The sequence below is a fragment of the Vidua chalybeata genome, chromosome Z (genome assembly GCF_026979565.1).
Source record: "Vidua chalybeata isolate OUT-0048 chromosome Z, bVidCha1 merged haplotype, whole genome shotgun sequence".
Classification (NCBI taxonomy): Eukaryota; Metazoa; Chordata; class Aves; order Passeriformes; family Viduidae; genus Vidua; species Vidua chalybeata.
The window spans coordinates 61,058,678-61,086,033 of record NC_071570.1 but is presented as its reverse complement, the minus strand read 5'-3'; the positions used below and the strand labels follow the sequence as shown (position 1 = coordinate 61,086,033).

General features: G+C 36.3%; 1 protein-coding gene across 1 annotated transcript in view; it reads right to left on the bottom strand.

Moving 5' to 3' along the window:
* Nucleotides 1-27,356, bottom strand: part of ADGRV1 (adhesion G protein-coupled receptor V1) — a 271,213-nt gene that overhangs the window by 129,651 nt on the left and 114,206 nt on the right. Inside the window, exons 78-84 of the mRNA XM_053931503.1 lie at nucleotides 23,533-23,775; nucleotides 18,576-18,983; nucleotides 17,443-17,627; nucleotides 16,124-16,373; nucleotides 15,810-15,949; nucleotides 14,666-14,826; nucleotides 10,903-11,003 (exon numbers count right to left, since the gene is read on the bottom strand). Coding sequence (XP_053787478.1) covers nucleotides 10,903-11,003; nucleotides 14,666-14,826; nucleotides 15,810-15,949; nucleotides 16,124-16,373; nucleotides 17,443-17,627; nucleotides 18,576-18,983; nucleotides 23,533-23,775 — 1,488 coding nt within the window. The remainder of the gene's footprint in view (nucleotides 1-10,902; nucleotides 11,004-14,665; nucleotides 14,827-15,809; nucleotides 15,950-16,123; nucleotides 16,374-17,442; nucleotides 17,628-18,575; nucleotides 18,984-23,532; nucleotides 23,776-27,356) is intronic.

Here is a 27,356-nt window from a genome sequence, read left to right as displayed (position 1 = left end):
ATTAGTGCGAGGAATAACAGGAGTTGCAGAGTTGCAGGAAGGTATCAGAAGGAGAAATACTTTTTTGAGAAAGCAGCAGAGTCAAATCACAGCATCCAGCAGTCATTCAGTGCTAAGGGAGGAAGAAGTCATGGATGGTAATGATCAATGAAGGATTGGAGTGGGTTTAGATGGAGAGACTGCTGAAGAATGAAGGAAAGAAGAAATCAAAAGTACAGTATTTCAGTGCAACAAGGGTGGGAAACAGGAGAAGATGGAGAGATTGCTATAATGAGTACAAGGGTGATATAAGTCATTGTTAAGCAGGAGCTGATAAAGACTGAAGAAAGCAAAACAATGAAAATTCCACTAGCTACTGTGGAGAAAACATAATGGTCTCTCTGCTTATGAAACAAATTTTGCCCGGCAAATGTTAATTATAGGGGTATTCTGACCTCTGAATCACAGTAGGAGAATTGAGAAGAAATGCCTCATGAATCCAGAAGGCTTACAAGAAGCTAAATCACTAGATTAACAATGGCTTGTGTAATCACATGTAAGAGAAGTACAAGATGACATTTCTTCAGTATTAATCCATCTTGGAACACAACTGAAATGGTTGGAAAGCAACTGACTTTACAAAAATAATAAGCATTCTCCTTCAAAGGCAAAATTTCAGGAAGAAATTGGAGTTAAGAACAGAAGGGTAGAAGAGAGGCACCATCAATAAATTCTCACATTTGGAAATAATGTTATAAAAAAGATAAAATAAAATATCTATTTAAATATGCACACATTGTATCTAGCTAGGCTCTATCTTTTGCTGTCTCTTTTCTCTTTAATATTTCCTATGATTATGTATAAAATATCTATGTACATCTCCACATGAATTTATATATGTATATCTATGTGTGCACACAAAGAGAGGTCAGTTTTTAGTCCACTACAGTTTAGACACACTTTTAAAATATGGAAAGTTTTACATACTTTATACTTTTTCACTGACATGGTGATCCCTGAGAAATGACAATGCACAGAAGATCCCCAAAGCATCCATAATACAAGATCCATCCAATATCAGTGTACTAAAATCACTATTTCAGTTCTGAAAGAAGTTCTACAACTAGATTTTCACATTTTGAGATACTTATTCCTAAGCAGGCCTGATTAAATAAATGAGAATACTTGAAAAGTAACTTACAGTAAGTGGAAAAGTAACAGAAAATGACTACTGACTGTAGTTGTAAACTCTCCTGAAACATAAAACTTTTAGTCAGATGAAAAATACTTCTTAATTCAAAAAAGTTAAGAAGTATCAGAGGACAATTTTTCTAAGCTTTGGAAGAAATATTTTGGTAATATCTTCATTACCAATTTAACTTTAGATATAATTAGAATGCTTGCTACAAAAAATTACAGCAGAAACAGCTTTAGATATGAATTATTTTTCCCCCTACAATTCTAGGATATTAAAGTAACTAAGTAAAGTAATTAAAGTAATTCTAGGATATTAAAGTTCTCCAAAATAACAGCAATGCCAACTGTATGTTGATGCTTGCCTCTCTACAAAGTGTAGAAGATGCATTCACAATTAGTGCAGAATTTCCTCGTTACTCTGTTTCTCATATTGGGATAGTATTCTGCCACTGATCACTTGTGAAACTTAGTACTATTTAATGGGACACCCTTATCAAGACAGCAAACTGCCATCTGATATTAAGACCCACAAAACAAATAACCATCACTGTGACATCACACAGTAATTTCAAAGGTGACAATGAAAACTGATGAAGATTAATTGTTTCCAGTTTCTTCTATCATCCGAAATCTACATCATTTTCACCTTCATCAATGACCTGAGATTCCACATTCACTGTTCAAATGAAAAAGTTCCCAAATTTATAGTGACAGTAGGAAATATAACACTGGAGGGATGGAAAAATACATGATTACAAAGCTCCCCAGAGTAATCCTTTAATGAAGGTTTTAAACTAACATGAACCCATTAAATAATGTCACATTTAATGAGTACTTAAATAATGTCATTAATAATGGAGTAATTGGACCTTTTTACAAAAAGAAAATCTATTTAGCACTGTCATCATTTCCGACAACACAAGGTACTGAATAGTGTTTTATTCTTAGTTGTTATTACTTTCTAAACATAAATAAGCCAGAAATAATGAGTGAGACCAGCTTTTACAGAAACTGCAGCCTAACCACTTAACTTCTATTCTGTAAGAAAAAAACCATATTTGTCTACCTCTGATTAGATCAGGTGGTCATATGAAATTACTATTGTGCTTTTATTGTCTTGGAAATTACTGCAATATGGCCAGCTGAGTCAAGCAGGACAGTATGATATGGAATTTCACAGCAATTATAAATGCAAAGACAAAATCTACGCAAAAACAAAATCTCTAATAAGCTTTTAGCACATGTAATAACTTTCTCATATAGTTTATTGTATGTAGTTTCATATAGTTTGCTATCAATGAATAAAATTTAGCATTGATTTTCTAACTCTTTAAAAGTCATAATTTAGATACCATGATGCCATTTAGATAAATACACCAACATAAAACCAACCAAAACAAATTTTTCTTTTGCTTTGTTATTAAAGGAAAAGAATTTTGTTTTCAAATATATGCATTTTTTGAAAGAAATTCAAACCAATACTTTTGAAAGAAATTCTAAATTCTACATATTTCTACATTGTTATTTCTCAAGAAATTAAATTATAATTTAATGACAAAAACCTAGACAGCTAAAGAAATGTATTAACTCCATTACCCAATCTAGTAACTTCCTTTTAGTCTAGTAACTAACTTTTTCACAAAAGAAGTTTCTTAAGATGGAAATTCTGCTTAAAGGTGAGTGGCTGCAAGGATCCCTGACAACTGAAGACCACAATTAAACATGAAGATAGATTTTGTTATAGAGCTGTCTTTTATCTCCCATGGAGACCTTTTGAAGCTGTTCATGTAACTGTCTCCAATTGTCTGTAAGTACGCTGCTGTATCTTGATCACAGATTATACTCAAGCACAATTTGCAATATTGTGAAAATACTTCAGAAGTAACAAATAGCAGTAACTATAAGCCAATTTTAATTATGATTTTACATAGAACACAGGTCTGTAGCTGTACTTTTCAATTATATATTTCTCATTTATGTTGTGCTGAGTTATGCAAACGTATGAAAGGGGTGGTGCGAAGACAAAAAAAAATTTCTCTATATTAGGTTTAGATGACTGATGCATCTTCATGGGATGTATTCATATTGTATGCCTACTTGATTCCTCTCTTCCCAACTTTTTTCTCACTGTGGGAACACATCAAAAAGAAATAAAAGGCTGCCTATCCCAAAGCAAAGCTCCAGTTATTGCAGTTATTGTTTGAGAATTTTTTTCTTTTCATTTTGATCTCAAAACCACAAATTACTTACTAACTTATTTTCAAGGCTGAATTTTCCTGATTTGAATTTGGATACAATACAGCACAAGCCTAAAAGCCTGTGTAAAGAGGTGCCACTTAACCTTGTATAACACAGTGAGAACATTTGTATGTCCCTTGTTTCCCACTTGCTTCTACACAATAGTGGAAGACCTGTGCTTCGACTGCCTGAATATGAAGCTTTCTACCACACCCCAGACAAGAGCAATATCTGTCCAAAACTACTGCAGAACACAATAAAATGCAAGTCTCTGGACACTGCAAGGCCCAGGGATAAATGCTGGGGGGACAGGGGGAAAGGGCTAGCAATTTTCATCAGAATATTTGTCCTTTGAGTGGAACAGACATTTTGTATTCCTGGGTGAATGAGATGCTAGGTGTTCATTTGATTTAATTCTGTTTGTTTACTCACAGACAGACAATCTTTAGACTTTGAATTCCTTCTCTTTCCAAACTACTTCTTGCAAGCTGATTCACAGTTATTGACTAAGGGAAGGTTCCTATCTCATTTCAACTATCAAGTAAAATAATGTAGTTAATTATCTTCTGTGCACTTTCTCCCATCTCTGGTCTCTGAGACTCACATAAAATTCTACTATTCCCAGCAAATGTTTTGTCTATAGATGTTAATTTTTAATTTCCTGGCTTCTTCATTTTTTTAAAATGGAAACATGGAAATATAGCATCATGGTTTTATAGACCTTTTTTCATGGCTGTACACACTTTGGGGATTTTTTGGCATATGAACATATAAGTTATATGCTTCTGGTTTCTGCCTCTGGCTAATACACACCCCAAACTCTTTTTTAATAATTTCACTGATTATTCATTGTCATTCCAAGCATTTAAGGTTTTCATGACAATTTTTCAGAATCTAGTCAGATCTACATTAGTATTAGTGTCTTTCTTTCAAATTATATTTAAAAAGATTGACATATCTTAAAAAAAAAAGTCTGTCATGTTATAAACTGTTTCTTTAATTCTTATAAATCTCCATGTCATTTTCAAAAGGCACTTTCTATACAAACAGGGAAAAATGACCATGGGAAAAAAATCAGATCTACCAGCATATAAAATTCAACCACAGCCTACTGATTAAGCTGTCAAAAATTATTTAAGCATTAAGCATTATTAAATAAAGCATTATTAAAAAGCATTTAATCATAGTTAACCACAATCATTAGTAACCTGGTATTTATGAAAGTAGTATTCAGTTATTTTCAAAAGCAATCAGAACCACAGTACACTTAAAACTAAACTTGCCATACGAATCTGGCAAGGTGAGGCTCTGGTTTCATGTCTACAAATAATCCACTTAAGTCTTGAAAAGGACTTGTTAATCTACTGTGTATGGAACATTAGCTGCCTTAAAGTTATGAAGTAGGTCATGAGAAAATTGTTAAAAATGGGAAAAAAGACTCCTTTAAAACTTCATTGGCAGTAATGGAGGAAGAACAGAACTTAAAGTTTCAATGGTTAGTATAATTTTAATTAACTGTAAAGGAAAACTACTGAAGTGCTATTGCTCGTAAAATCCTACAGATTTTTTGCTCTGAAAGATAAGCTAAATTGAGAATGTTTTGGAAACTTCATATTAACACAGCACAGCTGTTGCTATGGACTGAATTTATGGGTAACAGCAACTGCTGCTGTCCTTCTCTCCATCAAGGCAGGTTTGAGGAAAGCCTTTAGCAGGGAAAAGAGCAACAGGAGATTTGCTAATTAGGAGAACTAATAGATAACTACTTTTTTTATTAAAGCAGAATGGCACACATGAGAGGACAGAACAAAGGCTGATAAAGAAAGGAGGCATAAAATGTGAGAAAGAGTTGAAAAATTACAATGAAGCATGAAAAAGAGAGAGGCAGCAGCATAACCTGCTTCACAGTAAGACACTAAGAGCAGCAGTGAATAGGCAAACTGGGAATGTTTCTATTTGTTATGCTGTGTGTGTGGTCCCCAACTGTTTGTAATGTTGGGAGAAAGTAGAGAATAATAAAAAAGAGCTGCAAGGCATTAGCTGATACAAATCTCGTATTCTTATACTATAAAGTGATAAATGGAACATTTGACTGTTTGTAGTGAGGACAGGAGATGTGAGGTAATGTAGCAGCATTCTAACATATGTTATAGCATTGCTCATATATCTGAGTTCTGGCAAACTCTAGGAGATAATCTATAAAAAACCTAACAGCTTGTGCATAACACTACATGGGGCTCAACATGAGAAAAATGAACAAGGGTAGTAGAAGTAAAATCCCTACAAGTAGCAAAAGTAAAAATATATGGGTACTTCCATAGTGCTAGATTATCAGCAAAAGATCAAAATCCTGTGTTGGCAGATGAAAACAAACAACATGAAATTTAAATTGAATATTTCCTATTTATTTCTTACACTCATTTACTTGGCCACAACTACTACCCTTTCTTCATGGAATATAGGTTTTTCAGCTGCTTCTACATCTCCTCACTCCCTAGACACAGATCATAGATAAACTCTTAGAGCATTTCCAGATCCTTTTACTTTTGTTTGAGCTTTAGCTCTAAGTATCTGCAGATGGCATCATCATATCAAATCTCTTGGAGCCGTGGCAACTTGATGGAACTCACACGCAAATTGACTCCCTCTGCTGGAGAAAAGGAAATATTCTGCAATAAGGAGTTCAATGAGTAGTCTGCTCCTAACCAGAAATCCGGGTGATCAAGTAATGATCTGCTGTTGTTTTATGGTAGCAGTCCTTCCTCACTGCTTAATTGTGCATAATATATATTCTAATGATTGGGTAGCCCACTTCTCCAGGTAAGGATTTCTTGACTTTCAGATTCTGAAGGACCTCATACACCTTATCTAACACCTAAGGGCACCTGATATCTGTCTGTCTGTCTGTCTATCTATCTATCTATCTATCTATCTATCTATCTATCTATCTATCCATCCATCTATCCATCCATCTATTTATCCATCCATCCATCCATCCATCCATCCATCCATCCATCCATCCATCCATCCATCCATCCATCCTTCCATCCATCCATTCATCTATCATCTTTAAAATGTGTGCATATATACATGATCAATGTATACAACTTATAAAGTCATTGAAATCTTGATATAGATTACAATTTGTTCTACTAAAAATCTCTGATTAGCTCCAACTTTGACTGATTCTCATTGGATATTTCAGACTCAAAAATAGAAACTTAGAGTAATAGAGATGGGCCCACAGATCCCCATTGATCATAAAATGTATTGCTTTGCTATAAAAGCATTCAATTTATTTTAGTCCACTCTGAAATTGTCTTTTATTTAAATCCTATTCCCAAATATTTCTACTTATGATTAGATTGAAACTGCTTCTGAAAGAAGCTGCATGAACTGTGCTCTGACTTGGTAGGAATTACTGAAATCAGCTAGTAAATAATTAAATAAGTCAGTCTGAAACCTAAGAAAATAGTGCCTGGAGAAAAGGGTTAGGTCCGAATTTTTGCAACGGAAACAAAAAAAATAGGCGAGACTCCAGGAGTCCCTGTCTGCTGTATTATAGCTGACCATGCTTTCAGTAGGACTGGGGAACATACATTGTATCCCCTGGTACAGCATGACTGTTATAAAGTAAATAAAATGTATTAACTGTGATACAAATGTTATACAGAGAACTGGTGAAAGCAGCTTACCCACATGAACATTTTAACTGACACACCTTCCTCTTCTGACATACCCAACAAGTGTTTCAGCTAGCTGCGCTTTCCAATACTCCAATAGAAGTGAAAATCTTTCCCACTTTCCATTCTTAGTAACTTATGTAGCATCTTTCCTTCTACAAATGAGAAATCTTAGATTTTATTATCGCAAAGACAGGAACACTGACAACAACAGTGGAAGAAGACTACATACCACTCATAATTCTTAGTGAAATATTTCACATCACAAAGTAACAGGACAAAACACATTAGCATGGAGCCAAATTTCTAAAATGGGCACCAGTTCTGGATCACTGTATACAGTCCTTTTCTGTTTCCTCTGTGTCCTCTCAAATCTTACGAGTAAGCACTGTTGGTATCTCATCAGCATTATTTGCTGCTGTCAGGTTACAGCAAGGAATTCAAGAGCAAGGAAAATTCAGGCCTAGTTTTCCTCAAAGAAAAATTCTAGGAAATCAGGAAACTGGGCTCTAACTTTAAAGTAAAGCATAAAAATATTTGTTGTTCCCTATGCCATAGAAGTTTCATATTTCATATGGACCTGGAGTTTAGTGAAACTCTGTACCTCCTGACTTCTTCAGAAACAGTCCTTTAACTAGGATTTCCCAGGAACTGACTAAAAGGCTCAGGCTTACCATAGGAGAAGACTGAATTAAAATCAAAACTTTTCTCTACTGCCAGAAGAAGGACAGGCACTCAGTCACTCACTGTCACAAGTTGTCTCTGTGGTGAATTGTATAGAGAATCACTCTAGTCACCGCATTTTGGAACATGCTTTGCAAGCTCCCCCTATCCAGGTATATATGACAATTTCATTTGGGCTTTGATTATGTGTAGGGGAAACTAAGAATTTCCTTATTTTGGAAGAGAGGAGTTAAGATTAAAACAATACAGCAAAAGCACCATTTCACCTTTTCTGTAAAGATTTCACTTTTATAGCACGGCAGAAGCTACAGGCTCTATGATCATTCATTCATTCATTCATTCATTCATTCATTCATTCATTCATTCATTTATTCATATCATGCTCCTTCATCATCCCTTGGAGATTTTATCACATTTTTAAAATTCATCTTCTGGCAGAATTGTTCAAATCTGAAAGAGTCCAAATAATAAAGCAACAATTCTACCAAGAATGCAGTTTATAATTTTTAAATAAATGTTTAAAGATTTTTTTTTAACAAGAAGATGGTATGCACTATTGCTTCTTGAATAACATAACTGACATGTGTGTTTGTATTTCTGCTCAGGTTGAATAATACAATTTTCAAATATTTAAACAGAGTAATATAATTCTTCATCATGCATTTCCATCAAAGTCAGTACTAGGATCAACTTGGCCTTGTAGTTTGGTAATTATTGCAGTGATGGGTGATGATGCTAAGTGCATCATAGTAGTGTATAAGGAGTTTGAGGACAGGATAAATTAGAAAATATTAATTTTTGGTTTGAGAAAATAGGATGACACATTTCTATTTGACTGGACTTTAATTTTGTTTTGCTGGCCATAAGAATAGAAGGCCATTTGTACACAGTAATTGATGTAAGCAGACTATGAATATTCAAACATTCCAGAGAAGTGGCTACTGCATATAGGCAAAGCAGCTCACAAAAAGTCTAAACAGAGAATTTAGAATATATTCATGTCATTTGTAATACTCAGCATGTACTGTGGAAATGGCCGCTGAAATTTAATGTGTGCAAGATGCATCAAGCTGAGTATACACAAACAAGCCATGTACAAAGTGCTTATTCATGCATTCTGCCAGGGAATTCTCAGGCAAAGCACAGTAGCCATAACAAAGGTTCCTATTAAGATTGAAATCTAGGGTTATAGCTCTGAAAAGAAAAATTGTATTGACTAATATGACAGTATTGTGAAGTATGTTGTCATACTACTTCAATTTTTTTGAATACTCAAAAATTCACATAAATTTACTCCAAAACTGAAAATCTCAGCCCAGGAATTTTTTCCTTCATGCATTTAGGGTATTGTTACATGAACTTATGCTTGAAAGGAATAAAAAATGTTTTATAAATATCTAGGCTTTTATGTTTTTTCCAATAAGCTCCACCAAACACATGGTGAAACATCTACTCTTGAATGCTTTGCAAGTGCCTCATTAATGCTGGCAGCCCTGAACATACCAAGAATGAAATGAAGGTTGATTGTTACAAATCACCATTCCTGTTACAAATCCACCCATCACTGACGAAGAAATGAACTTTTGTCAGCAACTACAAAGCAGGCACAGCCTTGGAACAGCAAGTTCCTGAGCAATGTGCTGAAAAGATTTGACTGCCATCTACAGACACTAGTAACTAGTGCACTGTTAGCAATTTAAAAAGAGCCCCAAAACCACAAACCTAATAAACACCCAGTGCAGATATTAGACAAAAACTAAATATTTATGTATGTATAAAACAGTGGAGCTACCACAAAAAGCTTCCCAGTTGCGTTTTGGTTTTTGTTTGGTTGGTTGATTTTTTTGGGGTTTTTTTTTTGTTTTTTTTTGGTTTTTTTTTGTTTGTTTGGTTGGTTGGTTGGTTGGTTTTTTTTTTTGGGGGGGGGGGTTGTTGTTTCAGTTTTGGGTTTTTTTTTTCTCATAAAAATATAAACACAGAGAAACACTAGCTTCCTTCATTCTCTAGAGTGGCCTGAGAGCTAATAGTAACAAATTCAGTGTCTAGTAGTGCCTAAAGTTTAGTAGAGAAAAATGGAAAATACTAAAATTTTCCTTGTATTTAAACTATGAAGCACTGATTTTCATGTAGTAAATTCTCAGTTAAAACTGTCTTAAATAGCTTCTCTCACACAGAGTCATTAGTTAGCAAACTCATTAAATTTTCCATTACACTGTGTATTTCTTATGATATGTATAGTAACCAAATGCATGTATGTGGATACAGCAGTTCATACATCACCTACATAGTTTTCTGTTAAATTTTGGATAACTGATCAGGCTAGTTCACAACAGGCCAAGACAGGTAACTGTATAAAGGTTTTCTTTCAGCTGTTCTTTCAGAACAGCTAGTACAGTAGTTCAGTTCTCCCTTGTCAAACACTCTTTTTTCACTCTTGACTTAAAACCACTTTACTTTATTTGACAGCTGCTGCCAAATTGTCTTTACTTCCTCTCTGAACTAGCTCACTGGCTAAGCAGTTACCCTGCTAAAATCCTCTTTCAAAATTTTTGTTTTAAACTTTAAAAATCATTGCATGGCAAAAGGAAAAGAGATCAGGAGGGTGATGTATTTCAAGGATTGAGGATGAATGACAAAATTACTTAGAACCATACAAATTGTACCTCTGCAATTAAAATTATTACATTTACACACCACATGGAACTGTTTTCAATAATTAATATTCAGAGATCAAAATTACATATAAAAGTTAATATGTAGTGTATTTAAACAAAAAAACATGTCACAGATGGAAAAGCCTGTGGGCCCAAATAGAAGATAACTTTCAAATCCTTCAAAAGTTAGAACTGAGCACAGCATTCCACACATGAAACTATATTATCACATTGCTATATCATCCCTCAGTTTTCATTAGATATTCTCAGACATGTGTAATTTCACTTGAATTCCCAGTACAGGATATGAATATTGGATTAATTTTAAGTGCCATATGTTGAAACTTTACATTTTACAAAAATGTTTACACTGAAGAAGGCCTGTTCAGACATGGCCATGAAAGTGAAGAAGAGGAAGACAAACATTTACTTACTCTGCATTTAGAGACTTCATCCTTTTTTCTTACCTGAGTACCCAAACAAGCAGCCATCATATGAGTGAGAAGTTTAGCTGCAAACATGGCACACCTGGTGCAGAAAAGGTAGGAGATGATAGCCAAAATGAAACCTACAAAGAAATGATAATGAAAAAAGTAAAAAAAAAAACAAGGTATATTTAAGTTTAGGCTAATAAACTGTTCTATTTTATCCAGCACCTGTTTCTCAAAGGTGCAGATAACCTAAAAAAACCAACCAAACAAACCTTAGAGGGAGAGTATGATAATTTTGGTTCACACTGGGATTACTTGTGAGTTTATTTCAAGTACTAACATGTATTTAATGTTCCCATAGGCTTGGGAGCTAAAATAATTTCATAACGTAAACAAGCAATTTTTGAAAAGTGTTTTTTGGCATCCCTTTCCGCGTGATACAGGGGATTATAATAATAGTTATATACAAAGCAAAGGTAACAGTTCAGTGTTCATATTACTGCTTTCAAGGAATGTTTTTAGAAACAATTACATAAAAATTTATTCTGCTGGGTAGTACTATTTTAGCAGACAGCTATAACCTCCTAAATGCCAGTCTCCCGTTTCATCTGTGTTGAGCATAGAAATTTGTTATAGCAGTAGTCAGGAAGACTGACACCACTTTTTGTTTCACTAATTAATTGTAAGCATGAACACAACAAAGGCCCCTGAACTACCAGTAAGTAGTTCCTGGGAAAAGGACTATAGGGAAGTTAAGCCACCAAGAAAAACACTACTGAATCTCAGAATTCACTGGAGTTAATTGTGTATTTTCACACCTCAGTCAGGGCAGGAATTTGGGTAATTAAGGCAGACTTTTTATGTTGATCTTGAGATTGACTATTTGTTCAGCTACCAGTATTTGTAAGAGATGAGTATTATAAATAATTGTGAAAAGTATTATTTCTAAGTATTTCAAAATTACTTAGTGATATTTATACAACAATCTACATGGCGTCTTTTTTTATTTTTTTTATAGTCTTCACACCCAGATGGAAATGTCAAGATATATGAAAAATATCCTTATCACTCTTAAAAATAAAGCAATTTGTTACTTAAAATATTCATTTAAATCTAGTAATCTGTATCATCACACAAGTAAATATCTTCAACCGGCCAAAAAACTGAAAGGCATCAAAAAGCATTTGCCTCAAGTTCAAAGTAAACCTTTAACCAAGCTAAACTACTTTTACTTTTAAAATACATTTTTATGATATATACTGTAAGTTACTAGTTCTGAACAATGATTTGCATCTTTATTGATTCCAATTCAGCAAAATGTTTTCTAAGCTTTTGCATATTTTTTCTTCAGTTTCTATAGCATTTTGCATTTTACAACATTACTTGTTTTTACTCTGTAATCCAGTAATTGTATTTTAAAATCTGCTTATTTATATGTGCTAAAATCTCCTTTTTTATTGTTTAATATAACCATCAATTTGTGTGGAGCAGGTAAAAAACTGAGAGGTTTTTCCTCTTTCTTTGTCTTAATTTTCTTTGGCTAACATTTTAAAAACATTAAGGAGCCTAGATTTAATCTGTTAGGGCAGTTCTCTTGGAAGGGATAAATAAGTTTTTTAGCTGCTTACACAATTTTTGCCACTCATATAGTGATGATCTAATATAGAAGTCATAAACCTCACAAGAAGCACGCCCAGACCCCCATTTAATGGGGTTAAAGTTAGTCGAGAATTCCATTTAGCATTTTTCTTAATAAGCCCATTACTCTTAGTGCCTATAAATGTAAGAGTTTATTTCCAACCTAAATAATTCAGTGGTTCTAAGAAAATGTACTTTAATTTGTGATTGCTGCAACAAAATAGTAAACCAGCTGCAATCTGAAAGGCTCCTTCAGAAGCCAAGTTGAGTTCCGAACTTGGATCCCCTGCTTCCTGCCTCACATTTTGTGATTTATGCCGTTGAAGCTGCTAATGAAGAGTCATGTTACTTATAGGTTAAACTCTTATGGTTTTTCCCCAAGATCTTGGGCAGCAATAAGGCAGCAGAGTATAAAGGGATCTATCTCCCCTGAGTTATCATTTCTGAGTGTAAATTCCAGCTAAAATTGTTTTGGTTGGTTTTTTTCCCACTGACTTTTTTTCCACCATTCAGCAATGGTTTACAAATGTTCAAAAGCCTGCTGCTGCTGCCAGCAAAAGTGTGCTAAGTCCAAACAAAACCCTCCAAGAAGGACCCAGCTGTCCAGATCCCTGGCTGCAGGGAGTGTCTGAGCCTGGGGGCAGTACCAGAGGACAGTGCAAAAGGCACCTGTGTTGGTGTGAGCCGGTGAGTGATCTGCTGTGTCTGGTAGCAGGGCTTAAGCAAGAGGTGGAAAGGCTAAGGAGTATTAGGGAGAGCAAAAGAGAAATAGACTGGTGGAGTTACAGCCTTGCAACCCTGAGAGAAGCTTGGCAGGAGTCAGAGGAGCCCTGTCCCTCTTACCATCAAGCAGAAGGGGGAGACCTAGCAGAGAGGGGGAATAGAAATGAGTACCTACTCAGAGAGTAGCAAAATTCCCCCCTAACCCTCATCACTTTCCTATTCTGTGTCCCTATTCTGTGTCCCTACAGAATAGGTATGAGGCCCTGGGTCCACAGGCTCAGGCAGATGATAGTAAACAAAAAAATCTGTCTGGAGAGTCTCCCAGGTGCATTTTGTCAGATGGAACACAACCTCAGGAACTTAAGAATAAAAGAAGGGTAGTTGTAGTAAGTTCACCTTCTGAGGGGAACTGAGGGCCCTGTGTGTCACCCAGACCCATGCCACAGGGAAATCAGCTGCCTTCCTGGGGCCCAGGTATGGGATATCAGCAGGAGACTCGCTGAACTAATTCAGCCCTCTGGATCATTACCCACCGCTGCATGTCCAGGTTGGCAGCGATGAGGCTGACAAGAAGGGTACAAGGTCATTTCAAAGGACGTCAGGGCTCTGGATTGATTGATTGGTTGGTGGCCAGGAGCATCTGCTGGGAACTCCACACAGTGGAAAAGAGGCAGTCTAGGGGTTCTTGGAGTGTATAGAGGAGAGCTTCTTGTCACAGCTGGTGAGCAAGCCTGCCAGGGGTGGGGCTCTGCTAGACCTGCTGCTTGCAAACAGAGAGGAGCTGGTGGGAGATGTGGTGGTCAGAGTTCCCATCTTGAGCACAATGACCATGAAATAATAGAGTTCTAAATATTCACTGAAACAAGGATATTGAAATGTCAATATAACTTCTACAGTAGACTTCCAGAGGGTGGAATTCAAGATGCTGTTTTGGAGAGTACCTTGGGAAATCCCTCAAAAGCAAAGGGATCCTGGAAAGTGGACATACTTGAAGAAAAAAAATCTTGAAGGCACAGGAGCAGGCTGCATGTGGCAAAATATGAGCCAGCAGGGATAGGAGTGGGCTGCCCAGAGAGGTGGTGGAATCACCACCCTTGGATGTATTTAAGAAAACACTGTATGTGGCACCCAGTGCCATGGTCTAGTTGGCAAGGTGGTGTTAGGTCATAGGTTGAACTCGATGACCTCAAAAATCTTTTCCAACCTAGTTGAGTCTGTGATATTTCTATGCTTGACATTTTTTTCCAGTGGCAAAATTTGTCAGTGTGCAAATACCAGACAAGATGGCACTTTAATAACATGAAGTTAGTTAACATTCATTCAATATTCCACTAAATAAAAAGATTGTCATCAGTTACCAAAAATGTTAATAATCAATCAACCAGTTTTACTGGTTATCAGTTGTTATTAATGAGAAAACTGTCTTAAATGAACTGACCTGAAATACAGATGAATCCAGAAGAAAAAAAAGCCTCGTTGTATGAAGACAAGTTATCTGTTTGGGCATAAACTGAATAAATGGACATATGAGAACAGGAGCATTCCACATAATCTGATGTGTCATCAACCACTTTGCAGAACCCGCTATCGGACAGCCAGCTGCAAAACAACAGTTTCACAAAGTTGGAAATGGACTTGCATAATTCATATTATAAGCAGGCTTAAAAATTTTTGTTGTATTCCTGGAATACCAACTTCCTTAAACTATTGCAGAGGTGTTTTCTGTAATCTTTCATGTGCAGTGGTCAGAATAGCACATTTACATGAGATTAAAATATTGTTTATAGTTTTTTAATTTTTTTTTAATTTTTGTAAATGTATTGAAATTAACTTTTTTCATTAGAGAATTTTTGTGGCCATGTTCTTAAAATTTCTCCTAGATTTGTAGGTCTATTTGACTTTTCAAATCGTTTGTTACTTTATTTGCTCAACACCTTTTCCTGTTATGGAGAACATTTTATACTGCTTTTTTTTGGTTTGAAACTAAATTCAGGTGTTTTTTGTTTTTTGTTTTTTTATTGGAGCTTTTTTCAGTATTGCTGAAGTGGTTTGGAAAAAGGATAAGGCATACCACAGGTGATATCCTAAGCCATTTCTACTGGAAATTGTGCATAGATAAAAGGAGAGCATACAGGTAGATTGTGGTGAATCTCCTCCTGAAGACAAATCGTTTGTATCAACCACAGGGTGATACCATCCAGTTGATCTAATAAAATTGAATCTAAATCAACTAGACTTCAATGGGATACAGAACATAATTATCTCCAAGTCATTAACATGTTCATTGATGCAATTCTGGGATTTATGGCCTGTCACTGTGACCTAATGCATCATTATACAATCTAAATAGTATTTTGATGAAAAAAGGGCAGAAGTCTGAGAAATATCTGGGCTAGAATAACTACTCATTTTATTATAAGAAAAGTTTTATGTACTGGTAAAATGGCCAGAAAAATTAAGGAAAAAAGACATGAAATGGATCAACTTTATATTTGCAAAATATTTAATTGGCATTATCACATTTTACACAAATACATGGATTCATGGTAGAAAATGGAAAACTAAAAACAATCATAAAAAACCTTTCAGCAGCTTGATTCCAGAGGAGACATAGAGACTTCTGTGGAACAATCCGACTTCCTTCAACATAAATACGATAAATTACTTCACTGTTATCTTTCAAAGGTTGTGAACTCTGACCCTTCAAGCTCATTGAAAAAACCTGAAACAACATGTACAATGTAAAGCTATATTTAATATTAAGATTCAACACAGTGCTCATTTTAATCAGTGCTCATTTTAATCAGAGACAACCATAAAACACTTATTATGTTTTGAGCAATATCTAGATTAAAACTAATTCTTTGGGGGAAAAAAAATTGCATTATCTTCAAACCTTGTTCTTCAGGGCAAGTTCTTTATCTCTAGTAAGGAACCACTGCTGACTGCTGTATTCTGTGAACTGTATGGATTCACAGTTCTCTTCTTGGGGAGATGATAATGCTACAGAGACCTCTAGCAGATTTTCAGGTACTTGAATAGAATCTCCATCTTTTCCATTAAATCTATGTCCATTGATTTGCTGAGGAAACCAGTTGTGAGCCATTATTGCAATATATGGGCAGCTGTCAAGGATATTTTTGCCTCTGTGGAAATGGAAAAGCAATAGGGCTGGTAAGCAGGATCAAGCTTCACTATTCATCACATAACAACTCTAAAAGATATTTGTGATTTGTTAGTACTTTATTAATTAATCATTTTTAGGCTTGTGATATTTATTTGGCACAATTTTCTGTGGGGAAGAAAAAAAAAAAAGGGCTGAATATTTTTACATATTTCAGCATCTCCATTTCCTCTCTGAAATTTGCTCCTTATGACCTGCAACTAAAACCTGTCCGTAGCGAATTAGGTTATCAAAACACTCATCTTTACAACTTGATGTAAAATTGAGTCTAAAAAACAGGGGAGGCATAAAATGGATGATGTTGCTTTATCTTTTTTTGCCCAACCGATGATGCAAAACACTTGGAATAAAGAATTTTAAGTTCTAAACACTGAACACACATTCTACCACCACCTGTTTAATAGATCTTCAGTGGGAGAAACAAAGTGTTTGAAACCATCCATCTCATAAAAAAGAATAATCTCTTTCTCAGTCACCTATTTCCCCTGCCCATTAACTTGATGAGGGTATTTTGCGCTTGGAGACAAAATTAACAATTTGAGACTACATGTAGTTTTAAATATTTTAAAACAATGTTCAAGTGAGCAAAACCAAGAACATAAAAATTACAAAATTTTTTGTAATTTTGGGGTTGCTAACTTTCTGGGTTGCTAACTTTCATCTAAGGCTTAGAACATAGCTCTGCATTATACAATCACATATTATATTCTTAGCAAGAATAATGAATACTTTCCCAGGCAATATTTGAGCTAAAGGTGGGTCAATACATACCAGATCTCCTGACTCATATTCCCACATCTACCCCACACCAAAGTAACAGTTATGTGTTACACCCAGTCTTACAAAGCACTATATGTATCAGCAATATGACACAGTGCTTTGTAAGATCATGACACTGTAACAACACATTCACATAAGGGTAACATACTAGATAGGAGAGAAGCTCCTTTTCTGAAAATGTAATTTAGATTTTCTATATTGGTAAATTGTCGTGTATTCACAAAACATATTATGAATTCAAGCTTACTAACCTTTCTCCTGGTGATCCACACTTTAGCCCAGTCAACAGAGAAAAAGCAAACTTCTCAGTCACCTCAGCAAGAAGGCTATATCCTTGTGTGTCCTTGCGTTTTGGGCTAGTCAGAGCACAGAGTATCTCATAGAAAAGACTTCTACTTTTATCAGTGAGTAACAGCTTTTCACCTACACCTGTAACCTAATGAGAGGAGAAGAAATCAACCAACATTTTACACAACACATTACCCACATTTTTCCCAACTCCTGATCACTGTTTCCAAGCCATAAGACACAGTCTGTCAAGACTACATAAAGATATGCTTACCAGGAGATTTGATTATTAAAGAAAGGATGTGGCATTTTTCATTCTTTCACAAACCAAAGTCTGTTGAGTCCTGAGAAATTTTTAAATTATTTTCTCTGTTTTGTGTGTGGCAACAATCAAAAATGAACAGATATTGTTATAATGCTTTGTATCTAGATATCTAGAAAATTTCCAGCTTCTATGCATTATTCCAAGAGTCCAGAAGAGACAGAATGCCATAAAACTAATCTATAATTTTCATAGAAATTAGAGTAATGCTTAAGCACTCAGCTACCCTGAGAATCCAATTCCCTAAGCTACTGGAGGAAAAAAGACTGATGTTTGGTTAAGACTACAGTAGATTCCAGCTGGCCCAGGTAGGATTTGCTTGTTTCTTGACTGCAGTACACTTAAAGATACAAGCAGGAATTGTGCCAGGCCTAAAAGCAACAAAGGTGTGACCCAAGAGTCAAGAAAACATAACAAGCTCTATTAAACTACAGCACCAAAAGGAGAATTGCACAGTAGAAAATCTAGAGCTACAAGTATGTATGCAAAATTAATACTGGTTGCTCATTTCAACCTATTTGATTTCTGATTTCTTGCCACCTCCTAACTAGTAGCAGACAAACTCCTTCCTTGATTGTGGGACATTTCCACTTTTGCAGTCTGCGCTTCTGAGTCACTGCTGTGGATGTGATCTGCCTTATATATATATATATATATATATATATATATGTGTGTGTGTGTGTGTGTGTATATGTGTATATATATATATCTTGTTGTGTTATTATACTCCAATTAATGTCAATGGTCATTTAAGAATCAACAGGAAGTGTTTACCTTATCTATTATATGCACCACAGCAGTAAGTTGCTCTTCTGTAGTTTCTGTAGCCACTTTGACATTCAGATTCTGAAGGATTCTGTATAAAATGGTGTCATCGAGAGGCTGATGAAGTTGATCAATCAGTCCCCAAACTGGCAAGGAGTCCAAATCTGAGACAATGGTGATGTTAGATATACCATACACATCATCTACCCTGGCACCACCTGTGGGATTAGAAAGTACAACCTGGAAACATTTAGGAAATGGGTTTAAAGATCCTGTCTTTGGAGTCAGGGTCACATCCAGGAATGCACTTCTCTGTCCATGTTCAAAAGTCAATAAACCTTCAGATCTGGCGAAGTCTTGTCCTGCCACAGCTGGAGATATGAAGGTCCGTCCAATAGGTTCAGGTTTTTGTAGTTCCTTTAAAGAAACCAAAAGAGTTTTAGGTAATGTGATAGACATAATTATTCATAACCACCTGCTGTAGAACACACTTTAAGTGGACAAAAACAAAATGTGTAAAAAAGAAGTCCTCTTTCAAAAAGTAGCTATGAGTGATGAAAAAATTACATTTAAAATAATTATCTCCCTGAATTAGTAATCAATCAAACTTAGGAGAAGAATTATATATTGTCAATAGTAAAGAGGGTCACACTCTTTCTTTTCCAGAACAAAAACCACAAAAAATTTCTGTGTGAATATATACTACAGAAATGTTAACACATGTGTGAATTCCAGAACAGTTGATGTAAGACTATGCAGCACAAAGTCCCTCACCTTAGGGTAGACAAAAGCATTACAAATACATAGAAAATTAAATAAAAGCAAAGCAAAAGTTTTGGAAATCTTTGTCCAAATTAATTCATGGTATTTTCAGTCCCAGAATACATACTTAAAAGATGAATAATCTATTTAATACAAAGGCAAAGCAAATGCTATAGAATACACATGCAAGGTGGATAGATGAATTTATCTAGTAATAATACATGGCCTTATTTCCTTGTGAAGCAACACTGTCTTTACCTTCCATGAGGTTTGCAGTTACTGTTTCATCCTTCAAAGTCTTTTTCTTTTTGTCACTTGCTACAGTCTTGACATTTTATCTGGTAATATAATAGACTTTCCTTAAGATGAAACTAACTTTCTGTGCTATTATTCAACTGTATTTTTTTTTCAAAAATTTATGCTAATTTAATAAGGGCAGCTTGTATACTGACTCCTAAGTAAAGGGCTTCTACTGAATAAAATGAAGATTTTTATTTGTGAAATACTAGACCCCTTTTGAAAATATTTAGCTTTTATTAGTAGAGCTTATTTATGGAATGAATTGGACATTTTCTGAGTACACTGGAAACCTGGTAAGTCAATGCAGCCTGTAAGTGTTGAAAATTGCACTAGACATGATCACATCACCTGTGGAAATTCTAGGGGGAAGTTTCCTTTTGTTTATCCCTTCCCACTGAGAACTTGGAAATGGAACTAAGCAGAAATAAAAGCACTAGTGACAAGAATGTCTAAGAAACCTTTGTAAGTTGAGATAAACATCAGTTTCCAGTTATTGCCTTCCTGTCTACTGTGGCCTCTTATTTTAAAGCTACTAATAATACCAACACTTCAGTATTTGGCCATGCACCCTCAAAACCTAAAAATGTCCAAAGAAGGTTGGTTATACAAATTACAAATGGATAAGAGATTGCCCACTATATTTTAGCTTAAATATACACTGGACAATAGCAATTTCTTTTCCATTTAACAGCTAAATTATAGTGAATTCTTAGGTGAATAAATGTGAAAATTTTTTTACCACACAATCTAATTGAAACATTGGTGAATTACTATATAATAAATGCATGGAAATACAATGTAAACTTATGTGGTTAAAAAAGATATGCATTCAGTATAACAATAGAATGCACACTGCTTATTATAAAGGGTAAGTATATAATAACTCACCCCCCCAAAAAAGCTTCTAGGCATAAAATCATAAATATTCAAAGTCGATCAGGCTAGCTGCTATTGATGATGGTAAACTTGAAAGAATATCTCTTGCAGCCTGCGCCCTGATGCTGGATTCACAGGTACTAAGGAAGTGGCAGGAATCGTGTTTTTGCAGATCTGCTAAAGGAGAAACTTCTTCAGCTGCAATAATAATGAGTGAGGTATGCATTTAAGAAAAAAAAAAGTGTCAACAGCTAGAAGAGTCTCGTGCAACAGATGTCAACATCTCAAAAACTGTTGGATTATGGGGCTTTTTTTACATAAAGGGCATAATTCAACAAAAAAAATTAATGGGGATGATAAAATTTACTTTAGCACATGCTATTTTCTATAACAAGAACATTTTTTTGTTTAGTACTCCAAGAACATTGAATAAAATTTGATTAAATTTCTCTCTGTTTTTCTATGTATGTTCTGGTACTAATAAATTTGTTCCCTAACAGAGCAATGGTCCTGCTGTCTGGATGTGGTATACATATCCATCAGGATAAAAACTTAATTTCAGATGAAAAAGCCTCAAAAATTAAAGGCACACAAGAGCCGTAGAACAAAGAAAGAAATATATTAGATGCCTGGCTGACCATAATCTTTGAAGACACTGAAAGATGCTGCTAAAAAAAATATTCCTGACAATGCATTAAGAAAAAGTTCTTTTAATAATGGAAAACCAAAGAAGCTAGGCTGAGCAAATATTTGACTGCTTTCTGAAAAAATGCTAATCATAGTCATATTTACTTTAAAGAATGATCAATTATTTACTATTATTTAATTAATTTCAATTTGTCCTGGTTTGACCCAGACACAATTATAAAATGAATCATAAACCCCATGATTTTAAGAATGGTTTGGAAAAGGATCTTAAAGATATCTAGTTTCAAAGCCCCTGCAGTGGACAGGGACAGCTTTCACCAGACCAGGTTGCTCAGGGCTCCATTGAACCTGACCTTGAACACCTACGGGGATGTGGCATCCACAGCTTCTCTTGCCAGTGTCTCACCACTCTCACAGTAAAGAATTTCTTCCTGATATTTAATCTAAACCTACTGTCTTTCAGTTTTAAGCCATTCCCTCTTGTCACTACATGCCCTTGCCAAAAGTCCCTCTCCAACTTTCAGATAGGCTTCCTTTAGGTACGGGAAGGCTGCAATTGGGTCAGCCCAAAGCTGACCTGGTCAGCCCAAAGGCTCTTCACCTGGCTGAACAATCCCAATTCTCTCAGCATTTCCTCAGAGCAGAGCTGCTCCCTCCCTCTGATCAACTGAGTGGCCTCCTCCAATCTTGCTCCAACAGCTCCATGTCCTTCCTGTGCTGAGGACCTCAGAGCTGGAGGCAGCTCTGTAGGTCAGGTCTCACCAGAGGGGGACAGAGGGTCTGAACCCCCTCTCTCCAAAGCTGCCCACAGGGCTTTGGATGCAGTCCGGGACACATTTGGCTTTCTGAGCTGCAAGTGTCCATGGCTGGCTCATGTCCACCCCCTCACCAGCACCCCCATGTCCTTTGGGGCAGGGCAGCTCTCGATCTGATCATTCCCCAGCCTGTACTGGGGACTCAGGTGCAGCACTTTGCACTTGGTCCTGTTAAACCTCATGAGATTCCCAAGGGCCACTTTTTGAGTCTATCCTGGTGCCCTCTGCATGGCATCCCGTCCTTCAGGAGTGTCAACTGCACCCCTCAGCTTGGTGTCTTCTACAAATTTGCTAAGGGTGCACCCGATCTCTTCATCTACACCATTAATGAAGACAGTAAATAACACTGGTCCCAATACAGATCCCTAAGGGACATCACTTGTGTCTGATGCTCTGAGCCATTGACTGTGGCCCTCTGGATGTGACCATCCAACCACTTTATTATCCATCAAATATCAGTCCATTCAAATTCAACATAAAATTCATCTCTCCAATTTAGAGAGAAGGATCTTTTGAGTGATGTGTCAAAGGCTTTACAGAAGTCCAGATAAATGACATCTGCAGCCCTTCCCTTGCACTCTGATGTAGTCACCCCGTCATAGTAGTCCACTAGGTTGGTCAAGCAGGACTTGCCCTTTGTGAAGCTGTGATGGCTCTCTCCAAGCTCCTACATGTCCTCCACATGCCTTAGCAGAACTCTTGGAAGGATCTGTTCCAGGATCTTCCCAGGCACAAAGGGGAGGTCAACAGGTTTATAGTTCCCAGGGTCTTCCTTTCTACTCTTCCCTTTATAAAGATGGATATAGTAATCCCCCTTTTCCAGTCACCAGGGATTTCACCTGATTGTTGACTTTTCAAGTAACAAGGGAGTCTGTATTGGCAATAAATATCAACCAACCATCAACCATCCAAAGGGATGCATATCTTTAGGTCCAGTAGAGCTGGACCTCACATGGTCACGAACCTGATTTTCCCATATAGTGGGAGGGACTTGCTCCCCCATACCCCATCCTGCTCTCTACCCACTTCAAAGGTGTAGGAAAAAAGGTTGCCAGTGAAGACTGGCAAAAAAGGTGTTGAGTCAATCAACCTTCTGTTAATCTGTTGCTACCAGTTTCCCAGCATTTTTTATCAGGTGAAAACACCTTCTTTGTCCATACCTATCTGGTTAACAAGTCCTCCTGTTATTTTTTGTATCCCTTGCCAGGTTCACTTCCCACTTCATCTTGGCCTTACATGTTCACATTCCATCTCTATTCTCTTCCCAGCTCACCTGTCCTTGCTTCAATTGTTTGTGCATTTGTCTCTTTAGTTTGACCAGCAGGTTCTGACTCAATAATGCCAGTCTCCTGCCTTCGTTGCCTGATTTCTTGCTCCTGGGGATTGCTAGCTCCTGTGTTCTGTGGAAGACTTTCTTAAAGATCTGTCAGCTCTGTTCCACTCCCTTGTCCTTGAGGGCAGCCTCCCAGGGGAACCCCCTGACTATCTCCCTGAAGAGCTGTAAGTCTGCTTTCCTAAAGGTCAGAAAAAGATATAAAAAAAAATTAAATCATAATAATTCTTACCTGCATACTGTAGGTAACCATTGTGGTTACTGATGTACTAGAATCTCTAAGAACTTGCAGACTGATTAAAGCTGTCTTCTTATAAGCCACAGCATATCGAGATCCCACAGCAAAATACACTAAACTATGAGGAGCATCACTTTCCAGGACAGTTAAAAAAGCAAATCTGGCACTGTTGTTCAAAGCAGCTCCTTTGCTTACAGCATACAGCTCAACAAAAATATAAGTTTCAAATTCTGGTACCTGTAAGTGAGTGATGATTTGTATATCATTATAAGATCTACTAATAACTTTCAGCTTTAAATGCTTATACATTACTTTGTAGGTACAATGGATCACTTTAATAACACTTAACACAAGCATGCTTCCTGAAATGTGCAATAAGTACAATAAAATAGATCATAAAAACAATACTGCAATGGGCCTCACTCTTTCAGGCACAATTATTAAATCCCTGATTTTCACACAAAACTTACTGCATTCAAGCAGCTATTTAAATAATGCAAGCATTGTGGCTGTAAATTTGACATAAATGACAGTAAACTCTGCAAGAGTGCCATATTCCAGATTATAGATTTACATAGATATACAACTTATGAAGAATTTGCTCTTTCATTTTCTTTTTACCTTACAAAAAAGCATGTACCAATCTACTCACTTTTGGAAATACTGCACAGAATTAAGTATGCCATTTTGAAAATTCAATTAATTTGCATAATAACTCTGCTGTATTCAAGCACTGAACTCAGTTAAAGTTCTGAAAAACATTTTACATACAATGTAAGCATTTAGACACTAGTATGTCTATGCATGTTTTTACAAGAAATTAAAAATTCAGTGAATTTATTTAAAATCTCAGAGCTTAGACAATACTATTTGATAGACTTTTGTGATGTTTCACATGTAGAGAAATATTTCACTCTGAAAATACAGGCTGTGGAACTTTGTTTCCTTATTGAAAGTAAATTAGCAGTATTAAGTTTACAATATGATGTTCTGTCTTTTATTTTGTACCTACAACACAAATGCAGTATTTTAAAATAGACCAAAATAGATCCAAAATTTTAAAAATAGATCCAAATTTTAAAATTAAAAAAAATTCCATTCTAAAATTAAAAAAATAAAAATTGGAAAGATGTTACTTGTACCTATCGCATGCACTTGTCAAGTAGCAAACATGAAAAAAAACCCAAAAAAAGTATTTATTTACAAGAAAATAGTATTATGAAAAAATGGCAATCATTGAAGCAAATATTTTTTTTTACTATTTTTTTAATTGAATTTGTATAGCCAGGTTTTGGTAGTGGTGGAACTACAGGGGTGGCTTCTGTGAGAAATTGACAGAAGTTTCCCCCAGTTGCCAGAAGTTCTGTCTGGCAGAACCAATGCCAGATAGCTCCAAGATGGGCCTCTCACTGGCCATGGTTGAGCCAATCAGAACACCCCTATGACAACATATTTAAGAAGTAAGAAACCTGTTACTATGCAGATGTAATTGCGGCCAGAGTAGGGCAGGGTGACAACACATAAGAGGAGCAACTCTGCAGACACCAAGGTCTGTGGAAAAGGAGGGGGAGAAGGTGCTTCAGGTGGGATTCCTCTGCAGTCCATGGTGAGTCCATGGTAAAGCAGCTGTGCCCCTGCAGCCCATGGAGGTCCATGAGGATGCAGAGATCCACCTGCAGCCCATGGAGGAGCCCCATACTGGAGCAGGGGAATGCCTGAGAGGAAGTTATGACCCCATGGGTGGCCCACACTTGAGCAGGTTCCTGGCAGGGACCTGCAGACCCATGGAGAAAGGAGACCACAGTGGAGCAGGCTTCCTGGTAGGACTTGTGGCTGTGAGGGGGATACACACTGTAGCAAGCCTGCCCTTGAAAGACTGCACCCAATGGAAGGATGACCATGCTGCAGCAGTTCATGGAGAACTGCTGCCTGTGGTATGGACTCACATTGAAGAAGCTTCCCATTGGAGGGACCCCATGGTGGAGTAGGGGAAAAACCCCTCTTCCTGAGCAGCAGCAGGAACAATGTGTGATTAAATTAACATAACCCCCATTTCCCAACTCCATTTGCTGTTCAGGGGAAGAGTTGGAAGGAGGGAGGGGAGGGTGGAAAGTGTTTTAAGGTCTTAGTTTACTTCTCATTATCCTGCTCTGGTTTTGTTAGCAAAAAAATTTATTTAATATCTCTAATTTGAGCCTGTTTTGCCCATTATGGTGTTTGGTGAGCAATCTCTCCTGGTCCTTGTCTCAACTCATGAATGCACTGTTATATTTTCTCTCCCCTGCCCACCTACAGAGGGGAGTGATAGAGAGCACCCACTTTGATGGGTGCCTGGCATCCAGCCAAGGCAAATCCACTACATAAAAAAGCTTTGTGTTTCAGCTCTGAATTCTTTGAAATCCTACTTTAATTCTACGATTTTTAGCTAACAAACTCAGTATTGCTGAGGAAGTAAAACTTATGAAAGCTAGAATGTATCCTACAAAAATGTAAAATACAAATTCAATGTATTTGTTACTTCATTTTTTAATGCATTTACTAGTAACTTATGAAAGAAGAACCATAAGAAGAATTAGGAAATATCTGGAGGGATAAATAGTGTATGTTTTCAATTAAATTGTTAAGTGGTTCTCTAAATGAAATGTTGTTCAAGAATAACAGGTGCAATTATACTGGAATGAATGGGGAACTTTAGCCTTCAATAGCACTTGCTGGAATGGCACGGGCACGTGCTTCATATGGCACAATTGCATGTCTTTGCAACTTCTGCACTGCTGTCATTAAATAGTGATATCACTTCTTTGGTCTAAAGAGGTTCATAACCTCAGTTTACTTAGCAGGGCAGCCTGTGTGCTGTACACCTATTCATTAGCTCTGTGATGTAAAGATAACATCTTTAGCAGAAGGAGAAGGAAAATGGCCCTCTAAGTGAACTAAGGGAATGCATTCTATTTCCTAAATAGGAAATCCCTATTTCCCACATATAGCATGTTGCAGTATTTTCTAGAAAAAAACATGAAAATCTTCCCATCTAATGATTTTCCACTGCCCAGACCTCAGCTTTGCCACTAGCCTGGGTAATTTCTAGGATTAGCTAGCTAGGATAATTTCTTAGAAAAATTTAAAACTCTCCAACTTTAAAATAATGGCAAACAGTAACCCTTCCTTTCTTAAGGGTTTACTCTAACTGCTAGGTACTCACACTAAAATATTTTTTCCTTCTCTTTTCAATAAAAATGACTGAATACTGTGTTTTGTGTTAATACAATCATGTCTGTATTTTAGAGTGCCAGCTGTGTCTCACAGGGCTGTTAGACATAGACAAATGCAATTTTGTGGATGACGGTTCCTAAATTGAAATAAATTCACTACTCACAAGGTGGATATGAATAGAGACAGATTTTTAGACATTCGGAGATTCTTAGGCAGTTTTTATGAGTTTTCACAGATCATTGTGCTAGATTTAGGAATATGAAATTACACAAAAGTTAGACTCAAAGGGTTTTTTGTGCAATGAGATAATACTTACAGATTTTTTTCCATAAACCACCTTAAGAAATGCTTTTATAGATGAAAAACTTACTGTGTGAAGGATGAGTGTGTATGATTGAACATTTCATTGAAACAACTCCATTTTTTCCCTGTTATATAAAAACCTAAGACCTGTAATTTACTCTTCAAACTAAATACTTATGTCCTTCCCAAATTTTTACCAGTCACAATGGAGTCAGTGGAAGACTATAAATAAACATCTTCCAGAGAAGTCAAGTAGGTATCAAGTTACTATCTTCAAACTAAGTTCCTCTTAAGTTTTTTCA